This window comes from Eptatretus burgeri, chromosome 2 (genome assembly GCF_056783735.1).
Source record: "Eptatretus burgeri isolate ZD-2024b chromosome 2, Ebu_testis_v1, whole genome shotgun sequence".
NCBI lineage: Eukaryota > Metazoa > Chordata > Myxini > Myxiniformes > Myxinidae > Eptatretus > Eptatretus burgeri.
Window position 1 is genome coordinate 131,847,852 of NC_140962.1, and position 23,418 is coordinate 131,871,269.

The 23,418-nt window shown below is 41.5% G+C and overlaps 2 protein-coding genes, 1 long non-coding RNA gene and 1 other non-coding gene across 7 annotated transcripts in view; all 4 read left to right on the forward strand.

Annotated features, from left to right (window-relative positions):
* The window catches only part of LOC147033163 (M-phase inducer phosphatase 2-like), a 37,253-nt gene extending 16,407 nt beyond the window's left edge, over positions 1 to 20,846 (forward strand). For 2 of the 4 annotated variants that reach the window (XM_085871284.1, XM_085871285.1), the window contains exons 6-16: positions 182 to 265; positions 409 to 501; positions 5,716 to 5,853; positions 7,765 to 7,842; positions 7,969 to 8,091; positions 16,794 to 16,883; positions 16,977 to 17,039; positions 17,170 to 17,268; positions 17,475 to 17,608; positions 17,785 to 17,896; positions 19,631 to 20,846. In XM_085871284.1, the coding sequence (XP_085727410.1) occupies positions 182 to 265; positions 409 to 501; positions 5,716 to 5,853; positions 7,765 to 7,842; positions 7,969 to 8,091; positions 16,794 to 16,883; positions 16,977 to 17,039; positions 17,170 to 17,268; positions 17,475 to 17,608; positions 17,785 to 17,896; positions 19,631 to 19,771 (1,155 nt within the window). In that variant the 3' untranslated portion in view covers positions 19,772 to 20,846. Of the gene's footprint in view, positions 1 to 181; positions 266 to 408; positions 502 to 5,715; positions 5,854 to 7,764; positions 7,843 to 7,968; positions 8,092 to 16,793; positions 16,884 to 16,976; positions 17,040 to 17,169; positions 17,269 to 17,474; positions 17,609 to 17,784; positions 17,897 to 18,476; positions 19,209 to 19,630 lie in introns of all 4 variants that reach the window. The other 2 variants (XR_015055453.1, XM_085871283.1) reach the window with 2 other exon arrangements.
* On the forward strand, positions 8,449 to 8,594 carry LOC147033164 (small nucleolar RNA SNORD94). The gene has a single exon (XR_015055650.1). It is a non-coding gene; the product is annotated as a small nucleolar RNA SNORD94 (small nucleolar RNA).
* On the forward strand, positions 11,496 to 16,779 carry LOC147033165 (uncharacterized). The gene is made up of 2 exons (XR_015055455.1): positions 11,496 to 13,405; positions 13,560 to 16,779. It is a non-coding gene; the product is annotated as an uncharacterized LOC147033165 (long non-coding RNA).
* Positions 20,847 to 20,960: 114 nt separating the features above from the next.
* The window catches only part of LOC147033166 (inactive carboxypeptidase-like protein X2), a 101,463-nt gene continuing 99,005 nt past the window's right edge, over positions 20,961 to 23,418 (forward strand). The window contains exon 1 of the mRNA XM_085851308.1: positions 20,961 to 21,664. Coding sequence (XP_085707434.1) covers positions 21,142 to 21,664 — 523 coding nt within the window. The 5' untranslated portion in view covers positions 20,961 to 21,141. The remainder of the gene's footprint in view (positions 21,665 to 23,418) is intronic.

Consider the following 23,418-nt stretch of genomic DNA (forward strand, 5'->3'; position numbering starts at 1 on the left):
AGGTAGGGGAAGGAAAAATTATGCCAAACCTAAATTCCCTTAGTATCCTTTTAAGTGGGATGAGGTTCAGGGTTAAAGGGGGCCCTGTAACACATTAATGCTGATGGGTATTTTTCCAGACTTTGCTGAAGTTTGCTTTACAAAAAGCACAACCTCTGATGTTTGTTTGTCTTTCCTGTAGCACCATTTTCTCTCTGCCAGCCCTTCTCTTGCAAATGAACCTTTGAGCAGTCCAGACACTTCATCAGAAGAAGACAAAGAGAATGTGAGTTTGAGGATCGATGTGGAATTAGCGAGACGAGAGTTTGCAACGAGGTGTTTGGGTATCGCTTCAGTTACGATGTTGGTGACCATTTTATTTTTTTTCTGACAATTATTTGTTCTTGTTCCTGCAAATTGTTTTTGTAGGTGTTTAAGAGACCATCACAACCAATCAAATCAATGAGATTTGAATTTGCAGCTGGAGCAAAGAAAAGGGTTAATTCATTGCCTGCTGCACTGGTAAAAACAAATGTTGTCCTCATTTTTGATCCGTCAAACGGTTTTGTTTTAGATATGACTTGCTGAGGAATTTTATTTTTCCAGCCCCACCTGCTTTACGTCTCTGTGAACTCCCTGCTTTGGTACATTGGAAAATGTGCATTGTTCTGTGTCCCTAGTGGTAATTGCAATGAAGCCAGAAGCTTATCTCCTTGGTAATCGATGATTATAATAATTTCGGTTTTATTCACATTAAAAAAACCACAAGAGTTTAGTCTGAAGACTTTAATGGTTGTGTTTACATGAAAATGAAAAAAATCAATTTGCCTTGAATGAAAAAGCAAATACCGATGTCCCTTAAAAAAAAAAAAAATATATATATATATATATAATTTCAAAATCAAATTATTCAACAAATGGGTCTATAAATTACAAATAAGTGCACTCGATAGACAACTATCAGAAAAAGCAGATAACATTAATTGCATTTGAGACCTTTTTTATTTTTATATAAATACTTTGACTTCTTGTGGTGGCATGATTTCATACTTTCAACTGGGTATGATCAACGGTGCTTTGCCACTGCTACCGAGTATGGGGGCACCACTGATGCAACGCCCCGATTACCAGTTCACTGGTACTCATTTCGCCGACCTTGGATGGATGACAGGCTGAGTCAACCCCACCTGATGTTAATTCAGCAGCTGACAGGGCTTGAACTCAGGAACCTAAGATCCCAAGACTGCCACCCTAACCACTAAGCCAACACCAGGCTAAGACATTAAAAAGTTAAACGCTCAATAACTCGGTCACTCGGGAGAGCGCATACCTCTGCTCCACAGTGCCCGATTCATTAGAACCTATTGGGCCCGATAATTTTTTGAGATGTGCTATATACTGTATATTGTTTTTGGCTCCATCTCAATGGTGAAGTATCGCTGAAAAAATAATTAAAATAAATTCTCGTATCTGCATTCGGATCTTTGTCATAATCAAACCAATTTGTCCTTGTCGCACACCCATCCGTGTGCACCAAGTTTCGTCCTAATCTGGCCATAATGTTTTGAGATATTGGTTTAACCCCATCACTCAATGGTGAAGAATCACTTAAAGCAAGGACAAATGTGTCCAAGAGCCGCGTCCTAAAGGTTTTGTCTTCACCAGAAGAAGAAGAACAAGAACAAGAAGAGGAAAAAGAAGAAAAAGAAAAAAAAAAACAACTTCCGATATTTCGTCACGTGCCTTGATTGAGCCTATAGCAAGACCTGTCATGGACGATCGTCGTTCATGACGAGAAAATCGTGTATTTACGAAATTATAACACATTAAATGGAATAATCTTTAAATAGTAACGTGAACTTTTCGAAACTTTAAAGCAAATGTCCGAATATATTTAAAAGTTCATGATAGACGCTCTCAAAAGGCACCCTCAATGCGAGGATGTGTACAAGTGTTTAGTATTTAAGGAGATCCGGATCCTGTATATAAAAGAGCCGAGTTGTAAAGGTTTTGTCCGAACAACAAGAAGAAGAATAATGCGGAGCTCTCTGAGAGCCGCGTCTCGCTGGCTAAAAAATTGTCGTCTCCAGATCTTCACCAAAATATAATCAGTTCATCCTCGTTACACACCCAACCTGTCCACCAAATTTAATCCAAACCCGTCCACAACTTTGAGATATCCTGCACACAAACAACAAAAAAGATGTCATACAGAGCATGATGCTTGTAAAATCCATAAAACAAATTTGACCTTTAAAATAATTGGTGGTTGAATTCAGTGACCTGCTATGCAAATCATGTTCAAATTTCAAGTTAATTGGATGGAAATTGAGGATTTAAAAATTTGACAGTTGACCTCTTGACCTCAAAAACGATAGGCTTCTTGCTTGTGGTGAAGTTTCATAAAGATCGGTTTAAAATTGTGACCTGTAGGCAACAGACAGACAGAATAATGCTCGTGACCAACGAATCTATTTGAAAAATATTCGATTTTTGCAAGTGGCAAACAGACAGGGATGAAAGCATAACCTCCTTCCACCTTCGGTGACAGAGGTAATTGTATAAAAGATGTGACATATTTAACAGTGCAGTACAGAGCAGATTGCAGACAATGAGGGCTTTTGCCAATACAATAATATTGCACCTTTGTTATATTGTAAATTGAATAGTTGCACTCGAGTAGGAATATTGGACTGATTGTATATCTGAGTTCTCATTTGGGGGATGTAGATCTGGTGCGAGGTTCTCGATCACATTTGGGATAATTAGCCCCCCCCCCAAAATGCTGAGTTTCCGGTAACATGCTGCTCAATGAATGGTGTCGGTAAGTTGGGATTTTTTTGGGGGGGAGAGGGGGGCTAGGTAGATAGGGATTTATCTATTTTTTGGACGTGTTTAAATGGAAGCAGTGCAGTATTTAAGATTCTACATCTTTCCAACCCGTATGTGTATGTTGATTGTTGAAAGATGAACTTTAACATGTCCATCATGAGACACCAAATTTGGGGTAAAACAGTTTTGTGCACAAGTCAGAGGATTAAATGCCAACAATTTAGTATCTCTGCAAGGTTTCCTTTAAACATTGAAGCTGGTCTCGGCAGTAATAAAGATAGCCTATCATTAACATGGCTCAACAGGACATATTAATTAATTGAAGAATACTAATCTCCCATTCATCATCCCTGAACATCTTGTATATTCAAGACCCTTTCCAGTTGACAAAAATCCTAGAATACACCCTTTGGAGGCCAATACACTTTAAATTTAATCTGCATAATCTGGCAACAGAGCAATTGTTATACACCCCCCAGATACTGCCCTCTCTGCTTCCCCCCTCCCCCTCTACCCCCTCATCTCCTCCCAACCCGCTCCCCTGTATTCCTGTCAGCGAAGCGACAGGTGATATTTTCTGGTGTGAAATAAAATGTGTTTATTGTTTGTCGGGTATAAACAGGCCCTTCCCCCCACAACGTAAAGTACCATCTATTAAAGGCACACACAAAATTGAGATAAAGAAGAGATCTTGCCATTTTTCTTACTTTGTAACAAAACTGCCTTAAAATAATTTTCAACAAATTCAGTTTTGTATTTTAAAATATTCATTTACACTTTGTTTTCATTTTTAGACCGATGTTTACAATAATCTTCTTATTCTTCATTTTCTTTACAACATACCTTTTTTTTTTTTTGTGGTAGCCATTTTTCACCAGACATAAGGATATCAAATGCAGTCCTCACGGGTCTGACATCGTGTGTGTCTTGACCACATCGGCACTTAAAATAAACAAAACAAACACCAAATGTCTGCACGGCACCCATGACTGTCAGTTGGGAATGTCTATCCAGGGTCCATTTTCTGACTTTGAACAAGACACCATCCATGTGTCCCAGGTTGGTTGTGCAATGTTTTTAAAATGTCGATAAAACTTTAACCCCTTAACTTAAATAAACAGTTGCTGATTTTCTCTGAGACCACAGCGGTCAACAATGGCACAGAATAATGCCATGCACAGCGGACATAAAATGGACGCCTGAAAGTCTACCCTCGCAAAAAAAAAAATACAAAAATTGGGGTAGGTTGGATTTCTGGAAATTCTTTCTCTTAGGCTTTATTGGCATCTAGTGGGGAGTAAATTATGATGACAGGTAGAAAGAAGGAGCGATTGAGTGAAGTTGTTGAGGATGTTGATACGCCTCGCAGCAAGGGAGGTAATGGTATTAGCCAGAAGTAGATCGACGTAGTGATGTCGCTCGGGAAAGGTGATCATACGGACAGCTCTTTGCTGAACTCTCTCAATACTAGCCGATTGGTGCATTGTTGAGCTCGGGCTCCATACGGGGACACCAAATTCCAAAAGGGGGCGGATGTACGTAGTGTAAATGAACACCAAATCGGCGGTAGCGACTCCATTTCTCTTACGTTTACACAAAATGTTGAGGTGTCGGGGAAGCGTGTGAAATCACGTGTTGAACTTGAGATTCAACTGAATTGTTATACGAAGTAGATGGAGAGAAGACAGACTCAAGTGGTTCATTATCTAGAGTAGTCGCAGGAGGAGAGGGGTAATTATGGACAAAACTAATTTGCAACACCTTGCATTTCTCAGGTTTAGGTCTCGTGGAATTAACACTGCTCCACTCAGACAATTCGTTGACATGTGACTGCATGTCGCTCTGCTGCGATTTTGGGACAACCTCCACGAGGGGTCCTCAAGATACTTCCATCTTTTCATTTGATGGTGCAGCATCATTCACCACGACCAGAAAGATAATGGGGCCTAGCTTGGTCCCCTGCGGGGACCCTGCACGTAAGCTGCTGCAGGGACGACAATACGTCACAATATCGAAGTGTCTGCGTGTGGTTTGAAAGAAAGCTACTGATCACGGATAATCGCTGGATTGAGATCGAACTGAATCAACTTTCGAAGAGCCTTTGTGAAGTCGATTGCACATATGTTGGCACAATGGCCTGGCTTATTGAAACCCCGATGAATCTCATTGAACAGGCTGACAAGGCAGTGGTTCACCGAACTGCCCTTCGTGTTGCCGAACTGACACTTGTTGATCTGATGCTCGATTTTAGCCATCACCCATTCTGCGAAGAAGCCTTTGAACACACGGGCTATAATCGGCGTGATTGAAATGGGATGAAAATGGGTTGGCTGTATTCAGTGACTGGTGTAGATTTATGCAATGTTCCAGCTGTCTGGAAAGTGACCACAGTGTAGTCGACAGTCATTGAATAGCGTGGTTATGGGCTCTGAGATTTCATTTCGCAAACACTTTCAATAGCCAAATAGGAACATCAGTTGGCTGTCCTGCCTTTGACCAAAGGTGATTGTAAACATCTTGTCTCTCACTACTTGGAGGTGGGGGGGGGGGGTATGCTGGCAATGCAGACTAATCAAGGCCGGGCAGCTCATTGCAGATCTGTGCAAAATAACAGTTCAATTCCTGTGCGATTTCTGTTTGCAGCTTATCCGAGTCAGTAGGAAAGATAATTGTTTGGGCATACCAGTTAAATGTCTAATCTGCTGATGCCACTTACCCGGCTTGCTTTCCTTCAAGTGGTCAATTATACGACTAAAAGTCCTTTTTCACTTTTTAAATATTATTTATTATTATTATTATTATTATTATTATTATTATTTTTGATTTCCCATTGTACAAAGTACTGGGCTTCACTGTGCTTTGTGATCGGTGTCTTTTTGCGCTGTTATGTGCTGTGTGCGACAGGGGAGCCAACATGGTGGGTCAAGACTCGGAACTGTGTCGCTACTTCCTGGGTCACCTGCTGGTATTAAGGAAAACATGGTAGACTCTGATGTTGAAGATGACGAATTTCTGGAATTGGGATGTGACCTGCAGGATTCTGTATGTACCTTCCGTTTTATTTTCAGATGGCCGTTTCTTGCTCATTTGTCGGTGACATGGTCCTTGGCCCATTGCAATTGCCTTTGTCATTCACAATAGATTGTGGGTTTTTTATTTTTATTTTTATTTTTTGACTTATCAAAAACTCAAAAATATAAGCTAAACTGGAACGTGTTATTTATAGTTCCTGATGAATGTGATACCGGGTTCAGGTCAGGTATGGGAGCATGTGCCAGAGCAGCGTGTCGGATCCCCATTAATCTAGAAAGTTGTGACCTGAAATGTTTTACCAACTCTTTTGGGGCTCAGTGCATGTGAGATTACAAAAAGGTAACACACCAAGTTGGAAAAAAAATACACAACTCCAAAACGTCAATGTTCAAGGTAAAATAGTGTAGGTACAAGTTTCCACACAATAATTTGATGAGATGACCAGTGATCCCTGTTGGTATATGAGGGTCAAGTATGGACAATTGGCGACGTCGCAGCTTCAAAAGTCTCATGATGGGCAATAATGTGGTTGAATAATTTCCTCAAGCCAGCAAACGATGAACTTGCAAAAAGCAAGTGCCCAAGTGTTTACTGTACATGTTCATTCTTTAAACTGTTTGAGTTTATTTCCAGCAGAGTGTGTGTTGTTGAATTATGCACACTCCCGTGCACGGCAAGCGTGCATGTCAGCAAGAGCTCATTTTGATCACTCGCTTGTGGATTTTGATCGCTACTCATACCTAACTCTCATTTGGATCACAATCAGCAGAAGTGTATCGTCACATTGTCTACACATTGAACTTAGCAACGACTGAAAAAAAAAATGGTTACCTTCTTACCTGGAAGAGCTTCTTCACTGAGGTCATTGTTATGCCACCATGGTTGTGAATGTTTCCTGGCTGAAGCCTGCTGGGATGTCATCTCCCTGGAGCTCTTGCGATGCCAGTGCTTTCTTCTCACTGAGTGTGACACACGATGATCAAACCAGTTTGGCAATCATTTCAGTTTTGATGAAGCCTGTAAGATGGTCAAATGTCCTTCCGGTTGCTCAGTCTTTATGGTCAGGTTTTTTTTTTGTCTTCTTTCGCACATGCAGTGCAAGGCCACGAGTAGCATCAATGGCTGAGGGAAAGGGTGGCCCCGGGGGGGGGGTGTTACGTGGTGTTAAATTCCGGTTAAAAACTTTGGTGTAATTTCCGATGAAAACTTGTTCTCAAGCGACTGGATTTGAAACCATCAACTGACTTCTATAGATATATGTACTCCATGATTGTGGCTCAAGAGGTCCTGGAGGGGACGGGGACGGGGGGGGGGGAACCATGAACTGGTTTGTTTTCAACAGTTTCATTGTGGCATGCACAGTTTTTGCTGCTGCTGTCCTCCATTGTTGATTCGTAAGGGTGACCTAGTATGAATTGCTCCTTGTCACAACCAGACCAATTGGAGGGTCAAGACCATTCCGACCTTCCTTCCTTTGTGACTTTTTTTTTTAACATTGGTGTGGGGTGGGGGGGGAGTTGATGGGATAGTAGAGCATTGCAATATTTGATATGGTAGTAACCTGTTTTTGTATTCTTATTTATTCGTGTGGATACATATATGGGCTGGTCGACGGGGTCCTTGCAATATACTACCCTGGTCATGTCATTGCTGCCTCACGTGTGTTTACGGTTGTTTACCATTTGATTAAACCACAAGAGGATCAACGTACTCCAGTCACAGGGCAATTGAACTTTGTTTTTCTTTTAGACACTACTTCCTTTATAACGACACATTGTGCATCAGAAATGCCGTTTGCTCCTGCAAACTAATTTGCCAGCTGTTCATCTGAGATGGCCATTGCAGTGCATTCTTTGCTTTATGCAAGCTGAACAACATTGGTACTTGTGCCCTGAGGTTTTTGCCTGGTTTGTTTTGCAGGAGGATTCAAATTGCCCAAAGGGGCTGACGGACCTTTTCACCAAACCTCTGTGCCCCAGAACGTCGTGCGGTTTTGGGGTATGACTTGGGGACATGATGAAATTGGGTACACCTTGTAGGCTTGGATTCTTGGAGTGGGGATTGCACAGAATTGCTGGATAGTCTTCCCTGTTTTACTTGTCATCTACACCAATCCATTTCCAGGAACTAGCAGAAGAAGGCGTAAAGCGAGGAAACCAGACCAATGGGAATTCTCCCATGATGCATAAGAGACGCCGTGGGAGTGTACCTACGGAGGAAGTTGAAAAAGACACATTTAATCTTCAAGTAAGTGGTATGGGAGAGAAAAAGGAAATCTTCAATTTTGATTGGCCTACTTGATGTTCCCATCTGAGAGCATAGCTCATAATTATCCCGGATCGGAATTGTGCACTGTATCCATTCTCTTCCATTATCTTATTGGTTCGTGTGAAGGTGCTGTGATGTTTCTTAAATCTTTTTTCGTGGAGGGGGTTGGGGTTGTGGGGGTGGGGGAGAGCTGCACTTGCATGTTGTATGCCTGATTAAAAATATAATTCCAACTGCAATTTCCTGAGACTGCTGAAAATGCAGTTCCTTCGTGAGAATGAACTTTAAATTAAGTCACGAGCCTGTTGGTTCCTTGTAAGTGTCAAATCCACTTCCTTGGCAATGATGAGCTGCGCAGGGGTACGGACCCCGGCTAATAATGGGTGCCGGATGCTCCCTCTGACTCCTCGACCCTTGCATGTGGTAGGGGCTTTTGAGGATAGAGTCATTGGATGCATGAAATATTGCCTGAACTGAGCCAAGGAGGAGTTGTAGAATCATTGACCCAGATGGGTTGAACAAACCTAGTGAACTGTATAGATTACATGCAAATCTGCACACATTCAAAGGCAACTTCACTGCTGTACTCAGGCTGTAAATGTTCTTGTTCTGAGTTTAAAGGTCTCCTGACATGCAAAACCTTCTGGTTATTTATATATTAACTTGACCTTTCTAGTGAAGAAATCAAAAGTGGGATAATTAGAGCAATATTTCGATCATTTATTGCGCTGTTCACAACTTGCTATGCCCCGCCCCTAAAAAAGGTTGACTTCAGCATTGACGTCACATACAGAAACTCGCACAGAGTGGATTGACTCGAGATCTCTGGAGTCTAGACCAGCGTTTCTCAACCTTTTTACCATTGTGGAACCCTTGAAATAGTTTTCACGTCTCAGGTAACCCCCTGCATAAAAAATATTATATACCATTATTAATATCTAGCTCTTTTATATTTTTATCGTAGTTCACGTGGTAAATATAATATATTTTTTCGGATACCTGGTTTAAGGAAAAAATGACCCCCTTTTTGTCAAATTTATTGGCAATGAAAAAAAAAACATACTGCTCGTTTATGAGACCTCACACCGAGGTTTTAATTCACAAAAAAGAATCTTTTTTTTTTTAAATCAAAAAAAAAAACACACCTCATGTAACTTGATAAACAAATAAAGCTGAAGCAATAAAGGTAAACAGAAGAACTAACCGAGAGAGACAGAGAGAGACAGAGAGAGAGATAGAGAGAGAGAGAGAGATAGAGAGAGAGAGAGAGAAAGACAGACAGACAGACAGACAGACAGACAGACAGACAGACAGACAGACTTTGCGCGAGGAAGCACAGAGAAGATAGATGGGCAACGTGCATGCGTCCCGTACTTGAGTCAGTCACTCAATGATACACGAATCCGCCGCGTACAAGACGTCCACTAACCAGTGAGGGTGGTTTCACACTGGCACCATATACACATCGTTAAATACATTCCCTATGGTTGTTATAATTTTAAATAATATAAGAGGTTGAAGCCTATATTATAATAACCAAGGAGTTTCCAACAATATGCCGTACGTGTATAGTAAAATTACGAATATTAAATCAAACAAAAACTACTCAAAAATACATTAGACTATTTATTACTGTTTCTCGCGGAACCCTAGGGTTCCGGGGAACCCCAGTTGAGAAACACTGGTCTAGACTAGTCCGATAAATCCGTTGTCCGTCCGACTCGGCCGATAAATCTGACGTGCTGTAGCTTTTATTATTCTCTTTTTTTTTCATTGTTTTCCACTGGTGCTACATGACGACAGTAGGAATAAAATAAATAAAAATGCAACAGAACGTCAGATTTATCGGACTACTCGAGACAATTGTGTCACAAGGTGTGTTCTGCACACAAGTTTCCATTGTATCCGAACAACGAGATTGCTTCGTTTTATGCGCGGAGCGATACGGCTGATGACATGCGCCGGCCTTGCTTGCGATTTATTCACCGCGGAGAACCATGTCCGCTGCGCTGCGTTGGTCACGTCACCTCACTAAAATATTTCTGATATCGAGCAGTATGCAAGTCAAATTTACATTATTGAATTACGAATAGGATTTAGTCTAACCAGTTGTTATTGCCAAGTCTTCCTTCGATGTCCTCCCGATCATAATGAACGCCGGGAATTTCATCGCCATTTTCCTCTGCTTGTCCTGCTTCGGGCTCGAACTGGTAAGGCCGTATTCCATTACCAGCTGCCTGAACTTCACCTCCCGCGACTATGTCATCCAACAATTCTCCATTTTATTCAGACCAAAATCCTTCATTTCTCTCGCACTCACTGTCGTTACCAGACAAATAAAAGTCCATGCCATCCATTATTCAAAACCAAATTTTCGATTTTTTTTTAAAGCAGAGATGAACGAAGCGATTGAGTCGACCAATCAAATGTGGAAACACACAGAAAGCCAATAGAATCACGTAGACCACCAACCCGAGTAATTTACGTGTAGCCTTTGTAATCCTGTAGTTGACGGCATGTGGGTTACGCCCCTTTCAGGAGAATTTTTAGGGGCGTTCCCGAAGAGGTTTGTTTTTCTAATTTTACATCTTGCAGAACGAGTATTGTGAAAAAACAGTCAGATCTGAAATCACGATGAAAAACTCCTATAGGACATGTATAAATTAAATTTCAGTACTTTTGCGTGTCAGGGGACCTTTAAGTTTAGGTCTTTCATTCCTCAGTTTTCAAATAGGAATTGCTGTTACTTGTCTCATTTATAACAGCAATGATGACTCGTTGACATATCATGGACAACTGTGATTATCTATCTGTATGATTGAACTTTTATCGTATTTTGAATGGTTTTGCCACTTGAGGGACTGTGTTGCTCTGCGTTTAGTCGTTAAGCCTTGAGTTGGGGATCCAATGTCGATTTGGTTTCCTATTGGTAAGTAACGGGGTATACCTGAGTGTGGTTCAGATTTGAACTAGACTTTTGTTAAATACAGATAAACCAGACTCTGTGATGTAATGGTTAGAGCGTCCGCTTTGAGTCTGGGAGGTCAGCGGTTCAAACCCCGGCTGAGTCGAACCAAAGACGTGCTCTTTCCTTGCTTGATGCTTAGCATTTAATAGGATAGACCACAGACGAACCCCATGAGGAGGAGGAAATGCCTCGCTGAGTGCGGTGAGAAAAGCAGCGCCATTTTTGTGACGTCGCTGTTACCCGAGTACCCGGGAAGTGACTGCACTTCTCCCAAGATGTGTGTGTGTGTGTGTGTCCCATTGCAAGCCTTAGACCTTGTGTGTATGTGTGTATGTGTGTATATGTATATGTATATCTATATATATATATATATATATATATATATATATATATATATATATATATATATATATATAAAAAACCACTAGCAGAGTACCCAACCGCCCCACGGGCGATCTTGTTCCAAGCATGGGTCATTCCATGTCAAATCATCAAAGAATCTGCCGTCATCTCTCAGATTTTTGCAAAACTTTGGGAACCAATTGGGACCCATGAAAAACGGCAAGAACTCAAATATTTTTGCTTACAGCCTCTTAATTAGTGAGATACAGACTAACGAACTTTGGACTAATTAGCACGACATCGCGAATTCAAATGGCCATACCTCTAAAAGTATAACACCTTGAGAGCTGGTTTTGGTGTCATTTTAAAGGTATTTTCATGCCCTATGAATTTGTCTGGGCAACATTTTCCTACCTCCAACCACAAAATATAAACTTCAATTGTGAATCCCCAAAAAATGTATCCTTCAAATTTCCTCAAATTCATCCCAGAGGTACCTTATGATGTCAAGAAGCTTCCACATAAATTTTGTGATGGGCACTCCAATAGTTTATGAGATATGAGCAATAATGTACATGTACGTATGGCATATAGGTTCGAAAATCAGCATTTGTAATGTATTATACAATCAATAAGTGAGTTTAAGTACACAGTGTTCACTAACCTGACTTTGGCTTTCAATTTCCTCTTCAATGCAGCAACAGCAGCACTTGTTTCTTCCCCTCAGGCCCAGTTGAAAATGAAAGTATATGATACTTCAAAGCAATTGATGGTCGTTCCCTGTGTTCCCTGTCATGTCATAATACATTACAAATGCTGATTTTCGAACCTATATGCCATACGTACATGTACATTATTGCTCATATCTCATAAACTATTGGAGTGCCCATCACAAAACTCATGTGGAAGCTTCTTGACATCATAAGGTACCTCTGCGATGAATTTGAGGAAATTTGAAGGATACATTTTTTTGGGGATTCACGATTGAAGTTTATATTTTGTGGTTGGAGGTAGGAAAATGTTGCCCAGACAAATTCATAGGGCATGAAAATACCTTTAAAATGACACCAAAACCAGCTCTCTAGGTGTTATACTTTTAGAGATATGGCCATTTGAATTTGCGACGTCATGCTAATTAGTCCAAAGTTCGTGAGTCTGTATCTCACTAATTAAGAGGCTGTTAGCAAAAATATTTGAGTTCTTGCCGTTTTTCATGGGTCCCAATTGGTTCCCAAAGTTTTACAAAAATCTGAGAGTTGACGGCAGATTCTTTGATGATTTGACATGGAATGACCCGCATGCACCATGTTCTTGTGACGCATACCTTTAGTTGGCGGTGTATAGTCAACTGACAGCTCTGTATATGCAGAAAAAAAAAGAAATTACCCGGGTTACGTGCATGAAGCAAAAACATACCTACTGCTTATAATTCAAAACACCTCACTGCACTGGTAAACGTGGAAACAGGACTACTGTGCTGTAAATGGAGACTTGTAATACCCTTCCCCACCAAGAGGTGGCGCTACACGATGCACATTCACGTAGAGAATTTGCATCCCCCTCCCCCCTTCCCCCACCAAAACCACTGTCAAAGATAAAAACACCGCTCTACATTAATTGGGGTCATGCTGATCCTCTGTAGTAAGTCTGGATGTAATTGGCCCTGAACTGTTGAAGGAGTCGCGTGACAAAGAAACACACAAGCAAACACCGGTCCATGAATTGTAGTATTCTTACTTGGGTGTTTTGTATTATAATATTCTTACTTAAATGTAAAATTCTTACTTGGGTGTTTTGTATCGTATCTGCTGATTGAATTGTATCTGCTGTTCAGCAGGACTTGCCGAACCAATGATCCTCCATTGTTTTTGTCCGGCCTTGGCAAGATGTGTTCTGTATTCTTCACTGCAGGACGTCCAAATTGTTCACGGTGGATGGTTAAATGCAATTTGAACTTGCAAGATGCCGAGGAAACGCATTCAGGTATAAAGAAAGTCTTAGAGGACATGAAAGAGGTGGTCTCACAATTAGGAGGACATGAAAGCCATTTTTAAGGTGTCCTGTTGACTTGACGTGAGGATACACGGTAAATACAGATGGTGCATCTCGCTTAACTGGTATTTCACCTTTTACACAGTCTACTGGAGCCATGAACAAACGGACAGTGACTCGTATAATGGGAAGTGCCATTGTTGGTCATCTCCTCGACTTTGCTGGCTTGAATAGAAAGGGAGACCTTGGGCAACAGCTTCAAGCAAACCACATCAAGCATGACAAGGAAGATCTCGATAAGCTCATCAAAGGTATACAGGAACCAATGAACCCATTTGCCAAAATGGCCAATGATAGCAACCTGTGTAACTTCCACATGGCCGAGCAGTATCGGACGTTGTGAAAAAGGATCTTCTAAACTGTATTGCATTGGGAGAAACGTGGTGCAAGGAATTCAGAGGGCTGCTTTGCTGACGAAAACAGATTCGAGGCTCCAATTCCAAGGCGAAAATTCAAAAACTTTGCTTGTGATGCAAAGAAAACCAAGATCAAGGCAAAATACTTGAAAGTGAAGGAACTGCAAGGCACTTGAGATTTGTTTGGTTGGTTACTGTACCCAGCAGCATTAAAAATGTCGACCTAAAGAAGGTGTTTGCATACCCACTAACTCCAGTGCCAATGGTCTCTGGTCATGTTGATGGCACAATCCGCAAAATTCCTGCACCAGCTGGAAAATAAAATAGATAGCAGTGGTGCATTCATGGATGAAATTGGTGCCTGTGTAGTAGATGCCTTGTTTATGGTACACACCTTGCTCACTTAACTGTGTGGACTTGCACCTTGTGTGGACTTTGCGTGTGACTCTTGGAACAGCCCGTCAATCAAGGACAGAGAACATACCAGGCGTGGTGCTACTGATGTTGAAATGGCAACCACAGGAGCTGACCAAAAGAGACTAAAATACTTTTATAGGTGCTCTGAAGTCCACTAAGTTCAACATGACATTGTTTGAGTTCTTTGTGAATGAGTGGCAGGATGATTCAAACAAAGCTACTTTGCATGTAGGACTGGAGGTTGTTGAGTGCAGAGTTGTGCAAAAGCTCGTCAGGGAGTTGCAGTGTCAGCATGAAGAAGCAGATACACGTGTTGTTTGTCATGTGAGCCATATTGTGGAAACAAAGAATGATGCCAGTATTGTTGTGCGGGCAAATGACGCTAATGTTCTCATCGTTCTCCTTTGGAGAACATGTGCAGATATGGATGGATGTCAGACTTAGCAGCAACAATACATGGAGATGCATCAATGTCGCCCAGCTAGCAGAGCGTCTGGGTCCCGAACAGCTCTTTTTGCATACCATGCATTTACAGGTTGTGACTGTACTCTTGCATTTTGGAGGAAGGGAAAGATTCCTCCATTTTCCCTCATGGAAAGCTCACCTCACTACATGGAAGCATTTGGAAAGTTAGGTGAGGAAGAGATGGCTCCAGAGAACTGTACTGCAGACATTGAGGCTTATGTATGGAAAATGTACTATTAATAATGTGAATGCAGCTCTCCTTGCTTTGTTTGAACAGTCCTATGAACCAGGAAAGTCTGCGAATCCGCTTGAGAAACTCAAAGGAATATATTCGCGTCTACTTCCTCCATGTGATACAGTACTAATGGAGCAAATTACTCGTGCAACTTTGTGGCAGTTGTGTGGAAAAATGCAAGTGGAGCAGAGCCAGAACAGTTCTCACCGCAAAATAACGGATGGCAAAGGAATGCAGGTTCCTACAAAGTGTGCTGCTTTGACGGTGACCAGATACCTCAAGATATCTGCCAACATATAGACGACAGCATTAAAGACTTTGCTAATGATGAAGAGCTTCATTATGACTCATCTGATGATGACAGATTTCTGGAGCTAACAGTACAAAACACATCAGTAAGAATTTTACATTTTTTTTTTTAAATGCGAGATAACCAGGCATTTTTAACAACAAAAAAAAGTTTTGATAATCTCAAAGGTTTTTTTTCAAACTGAAACATTTTTCTGTGATTTTTTGCTTTTTCATGCCAAAAACCTTTTGAAAAGAATTTTTTTTTTTTTTTAATTTGATTTTTGTTAAATTTTGCGAAGTATAGCCATGTATCAGTCATTGCAGTAGTGTATAAATGTGTTTTTTATGTGTCTTACATGCCACTGGAGATACTTTTAGGCTCAAAAAATTAAATTTTGTTAAAATCGATTTTATAGATTTATTTATTCTCGAAAATCGTCCTCCTGGTCCTATGAATCACAGGGCTCTCTCACATTACTTGCCAGGCTGACTGCAAGAAATGGATTTTCGAATTTTACACAATTTCCTCCCAGTAAATGATCGCAAACTATTTGACCGCAGACACATGAATAACACCCCTGCAACCTCTTAGAGTACATGTTCCTGGCTTTTAATGAACGTGCTGAAAATCTGGATAACAAAAAGGGTGGAACACCAAAATGATTTGCGCATCTGGTCAAACTTCAAAAACTATTTAGAATCGGCCAAATTTTTATTGTGGTTCCCCGTCAGACATTCCTGTATTTGGTCAGTGTAAACGATTTAAAGATCAATGTGAGGGTGTACGCGAACCTCGTGATGCAAGGCCAGCCACCTCGATCAATAGCCTATACATGAAGCGAGTTGAGGATGTTTTATTTACCAGAGCGCCGTACGGGTTCACCATTGAGCATTAGTATCGGGCCAGTTGTTATGAGAACAAGATTCCACGTCAGATTTTAATTGCACTCTTATTTGGCCTTTGCCTGTTTGGTGTTCCCATCTGAACCCACAGCTTACAATGCTGAGATTGAAGTTGCAAATCATATAAACTACATTCATTTTGTCTTAATTCTTGTCCTGTATGTGATTTGTGTACGAGCTCGACTTTGTGCTTTGGATCATTGCAAAGAAAAATTGCCTTTTGGCTAAAAAGGAAAGATATAATAACAGTTGAGACAAAATATTTTTTATGCCTCCGCAGCCGAAGGCCGGAGGCATTGTTGTCAGTTTGTCCATGTTCGTTTTTTTAAATATTTTTTGTTACCATGAGAACTTGTGAACCATTGAAGGGATCTCAACCAAACTTAGGACAATGAACTGATGACGCTGTGCGGTCAACAGGTCAAAGGTTATATGCCCTTTGAAAATGATTTTTCTGACCGTAACAAGTTAGAAGCGTCTGACTGCTTGTCTGTCTTGCACTTGTGACGTTTAATTTTTCACGTGCCCTTTGATTGAGATCAAACGTAACAGTGAGTTGACATCTAACACGAACAGAGGCATATCCGTCGACGAATTCACGTCAAATTCTATTTTGTAGTTTATATTATATTTCATCTCTTGTGGTTCTTAGGCCCGGAGACGTCGATCGTGGTCTGCTGATGTGGATCGCGCTCTCACGATCTCTTCCCACAATCCCGACCTCATCGGTGACTTCACCAAGGTGTGTCGTATTGTATTTTCTTTCTGGTTAATTGGTTCAGATGTAGGTTGGCAATCGAGAATATTCTAATGACCCTTGTCCTCCTTGTGTCAGCCTTTTATCTTGCCAGTCATTCCAGAATTGGACAAATCCCTCAAGTACATTTCTCCAGAGACGGTAAGGAACTCCTCTGTGCAGGAAATCGAGCAATACTCTGCCGTTGTACCATGAATCCTTTGTTTGGGAAGATGTAGAGCATTCTTTACCTGTCATACCTGGTGAAATCACCTTTCACTCCATTATTCAGATGTCTATGTTACTTCATGGAAAATTTGAAGATGCTGTGGATCGATTCATTATTGTCGACTGTCGCTATCCATACGAGTTTGCTGGCGGACATATAAAGGTGGCTTGGATGAAAACCATTTTTATTTTCGGGGAGATTCAGTCTGATTTCTCCTTTGTTCTTCTCTTTTTGATGAACCACCCATTTCTTTGTGTTTTCCTTTTTTTTTCTTTTCAAAAAATAATTAAATAAACCTGAGCTTTGATATTGAAGTCTCATTTATTTAGCATTAACGAATTGTCGTCGTTTCTTCTTCTTCCCTTGAGGGTGCTGTCAATGCACCCACTGAGGAATATGCTGGCACCCTGCTGTTTGATACACCGTCGAAGCCAGCATCTCCTGCACGGCGTCTCATCCTAATCTTCCACTGCGAATTCTCTGTCAACCGTGGGCCAAAAATGTAATGTCACTTGTTATTGAGCAGTATAAAACACTCGTGTGGATTGAATGTTCAAGCAACTCTGAAAATGCACTTACGGCGATAGATTAGGATCTCGGTTGAATTACAAGCCCTATCGCCTTTTGTTGAGTTTGCCAGACAGTAGTTGTTAAACGAGTCTGTTGCTGTATCCACAGGTGTCACCATGTGCGAGAGGTTGACAGGAACATAAACACGTACCCTTATCTACATTACCCTGAAGTTTACATCCTGGCTGGGGGCTATCGAGAATTCTTTTCAAACTCCAAGGTGCGGTTGGATGATGATTCGTGTCAAATGTTCATGGAGAAAAAATATATATATATATATATATATATATATATATATATATATATATATATATATATATATATATATATATATATATATATATATATATATATATATATATATATATATATATATATATATATATGTATATATATATATGTATATATATATATGTATATATATATATGTATATATATGTATATATATATATATATGTATATATATATATATATATATATATATATATATATATATATATATATATATATATATATGTATATATATATATATATATATATATATATATTTGAACCCCCTTTCTTTTTCCACAAATTGAGATTTTAACATTTGTCCTCGCCTTCCGTGGTGACGATGGTTATCTTTAGCTATAATAGGCCATTTGACTTACCATGGCCATATCGTAGCAAATAAATGACTTGCCCCCTTTCCATCCCTACAATTCCTGGTCTGTCACTCCCATAGTATCTACCTGAAACTTTGTGAATTTTTTTTTTTAATTATGGACTTTAACTTTTATATGTAATTTTGTTTTTAACAGGTTCTTAGGCTCATGAAGAAGCTGTTACATGCAGACAGGCAGACAGATGTCAGACAAACAGCCAATGACCTTTCCCACCGCACTTTGGATACATGCTACCATCTTGGGACGTTTTGAGGAGTGATCTCAGCCCTCCCCCCCCCCACCCATCACTTTCTCAATGGGATGCTACATTGTATGTCTGTGCTTTATCCTTTGAATCCTGAGCATCAAGGAGGAAGAAGTACATCCCATTTTTAGTTTTGGGTATGAGTGGCCAGGGCCACAATTAACCTTCTGACCTCTCAAACTCAGAAGTGGACTTCTAACCACTGCCACTGAATAAGGTGAAAATTGATTTGAGGCTCGTGGAGGAGCTAAAACATTGAACGGATTAGGCATTTACAGAACAACAGCAAAATAAGAAAGAGAGGGGTGGGGCGGAGGGGGGGGTGGGACACCCACCAACAGCAGTGTTGAGGGAGACATTGGTAAATAAGGGATGAGGGGAAGGAGAGGATGTATGGGTTGGACAAGATGGATACAGAAGCAAACTCTCAGGAAGGAAAAAGTGGGAATTTCACGATTTAATTCCAGTTGACTTGGAGAGGGTTAGTTGGGGAAGAAAAGATAATGGTTTTGGATTGGGGATGATCTGAGTTGGTGGTGAAGATCTGGATGAGTCTGAATAATGGTTTTGAAGATCTGAAGGGAAGACCGAGATTGAAGAGAATGTGGAAGTTGGTTCCACAGGTGAGGAATGAGTGGAGTAAAGATTGGAATTGGACTCTGATCATGCTCATTCTTCATTCCTCGTCGATTGCTGTTCATGCCTTTTTATATCACGGCGACATCGCGCTGTTATATAATTGGCTATTCTGTCCTGTGTCTTCCCTTTTATCTGAGGGCTATAAATAGAAATTTGTCCAACGTCACAACTCTTCCCATCATGCATGCTAATTCACCGTGTCTACATTTAAATTTTATAACTGCAAAATTGTTTCATCATTCTTAACCGAGACTTGTACTGCCCCCAGCCGCGCGATATCGAAGTATTCGCTTCTTGTTCTTTTTGTTTTAATGACCAATTGCAGGTTTGCATTTTGCATGATGAACTGTTTAAAACGGTTGTGTATATCTCATGGAATCTCATGTCGTGTTCTTCATTCCCACAGAGCTTGTGTGAGCCTCAGTGTTATGTATCCATGGACTCAGAGGCTCACAGAGTCGAGTTGAAGGCCTGTCGCCAAAGGTCTCGTTCCTGGGCTGGAGAGCGAAGCCGCAGGCATCTTCATCAGCGCCTCAAGAAACTCTGACCTTGACCCCACTTTCTTCGTCGTACTCATGATGCTCCACTGTCCTTGGACCATCAATTTATTTTATTTTATTATATATATATTTTTTGCTTTGCTCTTTTTTATCACTAATGTTTACCTTTTACTATCTGAACTAATAGCAATAATACACTTTTATTTTTTCTTTTATTTTTTGGCGTACCGTCCTTACCTCATCAATACCCTTGGAAGCACTTACTCTGATATTGCAAAGTTCTAATTATCAAACTCCTGTGGAACACTTATTTTGACTAACTTTGAAAGCCTGAGGTGCTTGTGTTCTTGCCATGTTGTTAACATTTTCTGTGCGAGTGGGTTCGATTTCGAAGCCATTGCTGTTTACCTGATGACCTTCCTGTTTATGGGTCACCACGTTGCTTTCTTGCTTGTAACTAGCTCAACTGTTATCCCCTTACCCCCAACCAACTCTGGAGTTCTGTGAGAACGAGAGGTTTGTACGAGGTGCGTTCAAAAAGATTGTACATATGAGATGCTCACAATTTTATCACGCATTTGGTGTGCCTTGAACTATCGAGAGTGTGCCGTTCGTACGACCTTTCGAACGCCCACGTACGTCCAGATTGGGTTTTTTTTGTAATAATTATTTTATTATTATTTTTATTCCCCAATTTTAAACCTTGCTTTTTTATCAATGTGCAGTGGGATTCCTAAAAGCTCTTTGCCTGGGATTTGTAACAGCATATAAAGGGGGTAGAACGTGGCACACCTCTAAGGATCGACTGATTTGGGTCGATCTGCAGCACTTTTCTTTTAATCGATGTTTCAGCATTGTTGTACGTGTTTGTCTCTCTCTCTGTTGTACGTGTGTACTGTACATGGCTTCTTCTTTTCTGCAAGAAATTTCCCTTTTGACTTGCTTTGTTGGGAGCGGTTTGGAAAATGAGTTTACCATTTTGGTTCGTACATCCCTCCATGATCGTATAGAATGTTATGACTGTTTTGGTTGCCTTGAGTGCATATCTTTAAATTGTCGGTGAATACATTTGCTCCGTTTATATGGCATTTGCTGTGCTTTGGAATAAAAGAGCTTATTCGAGTTTTGGTTCTCCGCACATCAGCTGAGTTCGCACATCGAGACGTGACCGGACTTGATATCAACTGAACAGACATGTGTGTTTGTGTGTGTGTGGTTTTTCCAATGATGGGCGGGGCTTTGTGTGGGGGCGGAGCTTGAGTGATGAAGAGCAGAGAAAGTGCATTTTGTGCGAACGAGTTCAGTGCAGATGATCAAAGTACGAGGAGTGTACTGGGGTGTTTTGAAGGACAAAGGGCGACGCAGAATTCGATGCAATCAATAAACCAGAGAAAGTCGAGAGACTAAGTGGTGGAACATGTACGGGAGGTTTTGGTTTTGTTTGCTATTGCTGTTCTGCACTTCTGCCTTGCACGCTGAAGAAGACGAAGTAAGGACGGAAGAAAAAAGCCAAGAAATATTTGAAACTGGGGATCTGAGAGAAGAGCAGTGGGGTCAGCGAGGAGGAGACAACCGGGAGACTGAAGATGCTGATCCGAGTGATGTGTCGGACGAAGAATCTGAGATTGAGAGCCAAGTCGAACGGACGCCTGATGAGGGTGATGGAGAGATTGAGAGGAAAGTGACAGCTGGGCGCAAAGCGAAGCCAAAAAAGCCAAAAGCGAATAAAAAGAAGAAGAAATTGCAGAGAGTGAAACTTGGACAGAAGAAGACTGTTCAGGGAGGGGAAGGGGTTGTGAGGTTGGAAGTGGAGATGGATAGAACGAATCGCAGCGATGGGAAAATAGGGACAGACATAGAGGGTGGAGAAGAACGAGATGACTCCGGTCATGTTGAAGAGGATGAACACGAAGAGCGACCAAAAAAGAAAGTGAAGAAAGGTGTGTTCTGTTTATTTCTATTAAAAACTTCATGCTGTTACTAACCACACTTTGGTGGCTTCTTTTCAGTGTTTAATTTGCTTTGTGAAATTGTGTTCTTGCTGTATCAATGGTATTATTATTTTGAGTTGGATTGCGCCTCAACGATCGTCCCCTTGTGGATAAAAAGTTTCTGTAATGTCCTGGGAATCACTCAAAAGTTCCTCATTCTGAATTTTAATTTCTATCGATATGGGTTGTAGGGAATTTGGTGACACAGCTTGCTTAGAGGAGGTGATGGCTGGCTTGCCTGGATGAGATGATGGCTGGCTTGGCCTGCCTGGATGAGATGATGGCTGGCTTGGCCTGCCTGGATGAGATGATGGCTGGCTTGGCTTGCCTGGATGAGATGATGGCTGGCTTGGCCTGCCTGGATGAGATGATGATTGCTGGCTTGGCCTGCCTCGATGAGATGATGATGGCTGGCTTGGCCTGCCTCGATGAGATGATGATGGCTGGCTTGGCCTGCCTCGATGAGATGATGATGGCTGGCTTGGCCTGCTTCGATGAGATGATTATGGCTGGCTTGGCCTGCCTGGATGAGATGATGGCTGGCTTGGCCTGCCTGGATGAGATGATAATGATGGCTGGCTTGGCCTGCCTGGATGAGATGATAATGATGGCTGGTTTGGCCTGCCTCAATGAGATTATGATGGCTGGCTTGGCCTGCTTCGATGAGATGATTATGGCTGGCTTGGCCTGCCTGGATGAGATGATGGCTGGCTTGGCCTGCCTGGATGAGATGATGGCTGGCTTGGCCTGCCTGGATGAGATGATGGCTGGCTTGGCCTGCCTGGATGAGATGATAATGATGGCTGGCTTGGCCTGCCTCGATGAGATGATGATGGCTGGCTTGGCCTGCCTCGATGAGATGATGATGGCTGGCTTGGCCTGCCTCGATGAGATGATGATGGCTGGCTTGGCCTGCCTCGATGAGATGATGATGGCTGGCTTGGCCTGCCTCGATGAGATGATGATGGCTGGCTTGGCCTGCCTCGATGAGATGATGATGGCTGGCTTGGCCTGCCTGAATGAGATTATGATAGCTGGCTTGGCCTGCCTTGAGATGATGGCTGGCTTGGCCTGCCTTGATGAGATGATAGCTGGCTTGGCCTGCCTTGATTAGATGATAGCTGGCTTGTCCTGCCTTGATGTGATGATAGCTGGCTTGTCCTGCCTTGATGAGATGATGGCTGGCTTGGCCTGCCTGAATGAGATTATGATAGCTGGCTTGGCCTGCCTTGATGAGATGATGGCTGGCTTGGCCTGCCTTGATGAGATGATGGCTGGCTTGGCCTGCCTTGATGAGATGATGGCTGGCTTGGCCTGCCTTGATGAGATGATGGCTGGCTTGGCCTGCCTTGATAAGATTATGGCTGGCTTGGCCTGCCTTGAAATGATATCTGGCTTGGCCTGCCTTGAGATGCTAGCTGGCTTGGCCTGCCTGAAATGAGATGGCTGAATTTCCGAGTGCAATGCAATATATGGTTGGCAGATAGTAATCTCAAGCTGTATCCTCCTCTAACTGTTCTTCAATTGACATTGAACCAACACATGCTACAGTGGTGGTGGGTAATACACAGGCTCGATATTTTCGGTTGTACTCCAACTTTTAGATTTTTATGTTTTTATTCTGTCCAGTTACAGGACTCCAGTTTATAAATTTCAAGGAAGAATCTCAGGTGGAAAAGCTCAACTGATGTGGAAACCTTCCA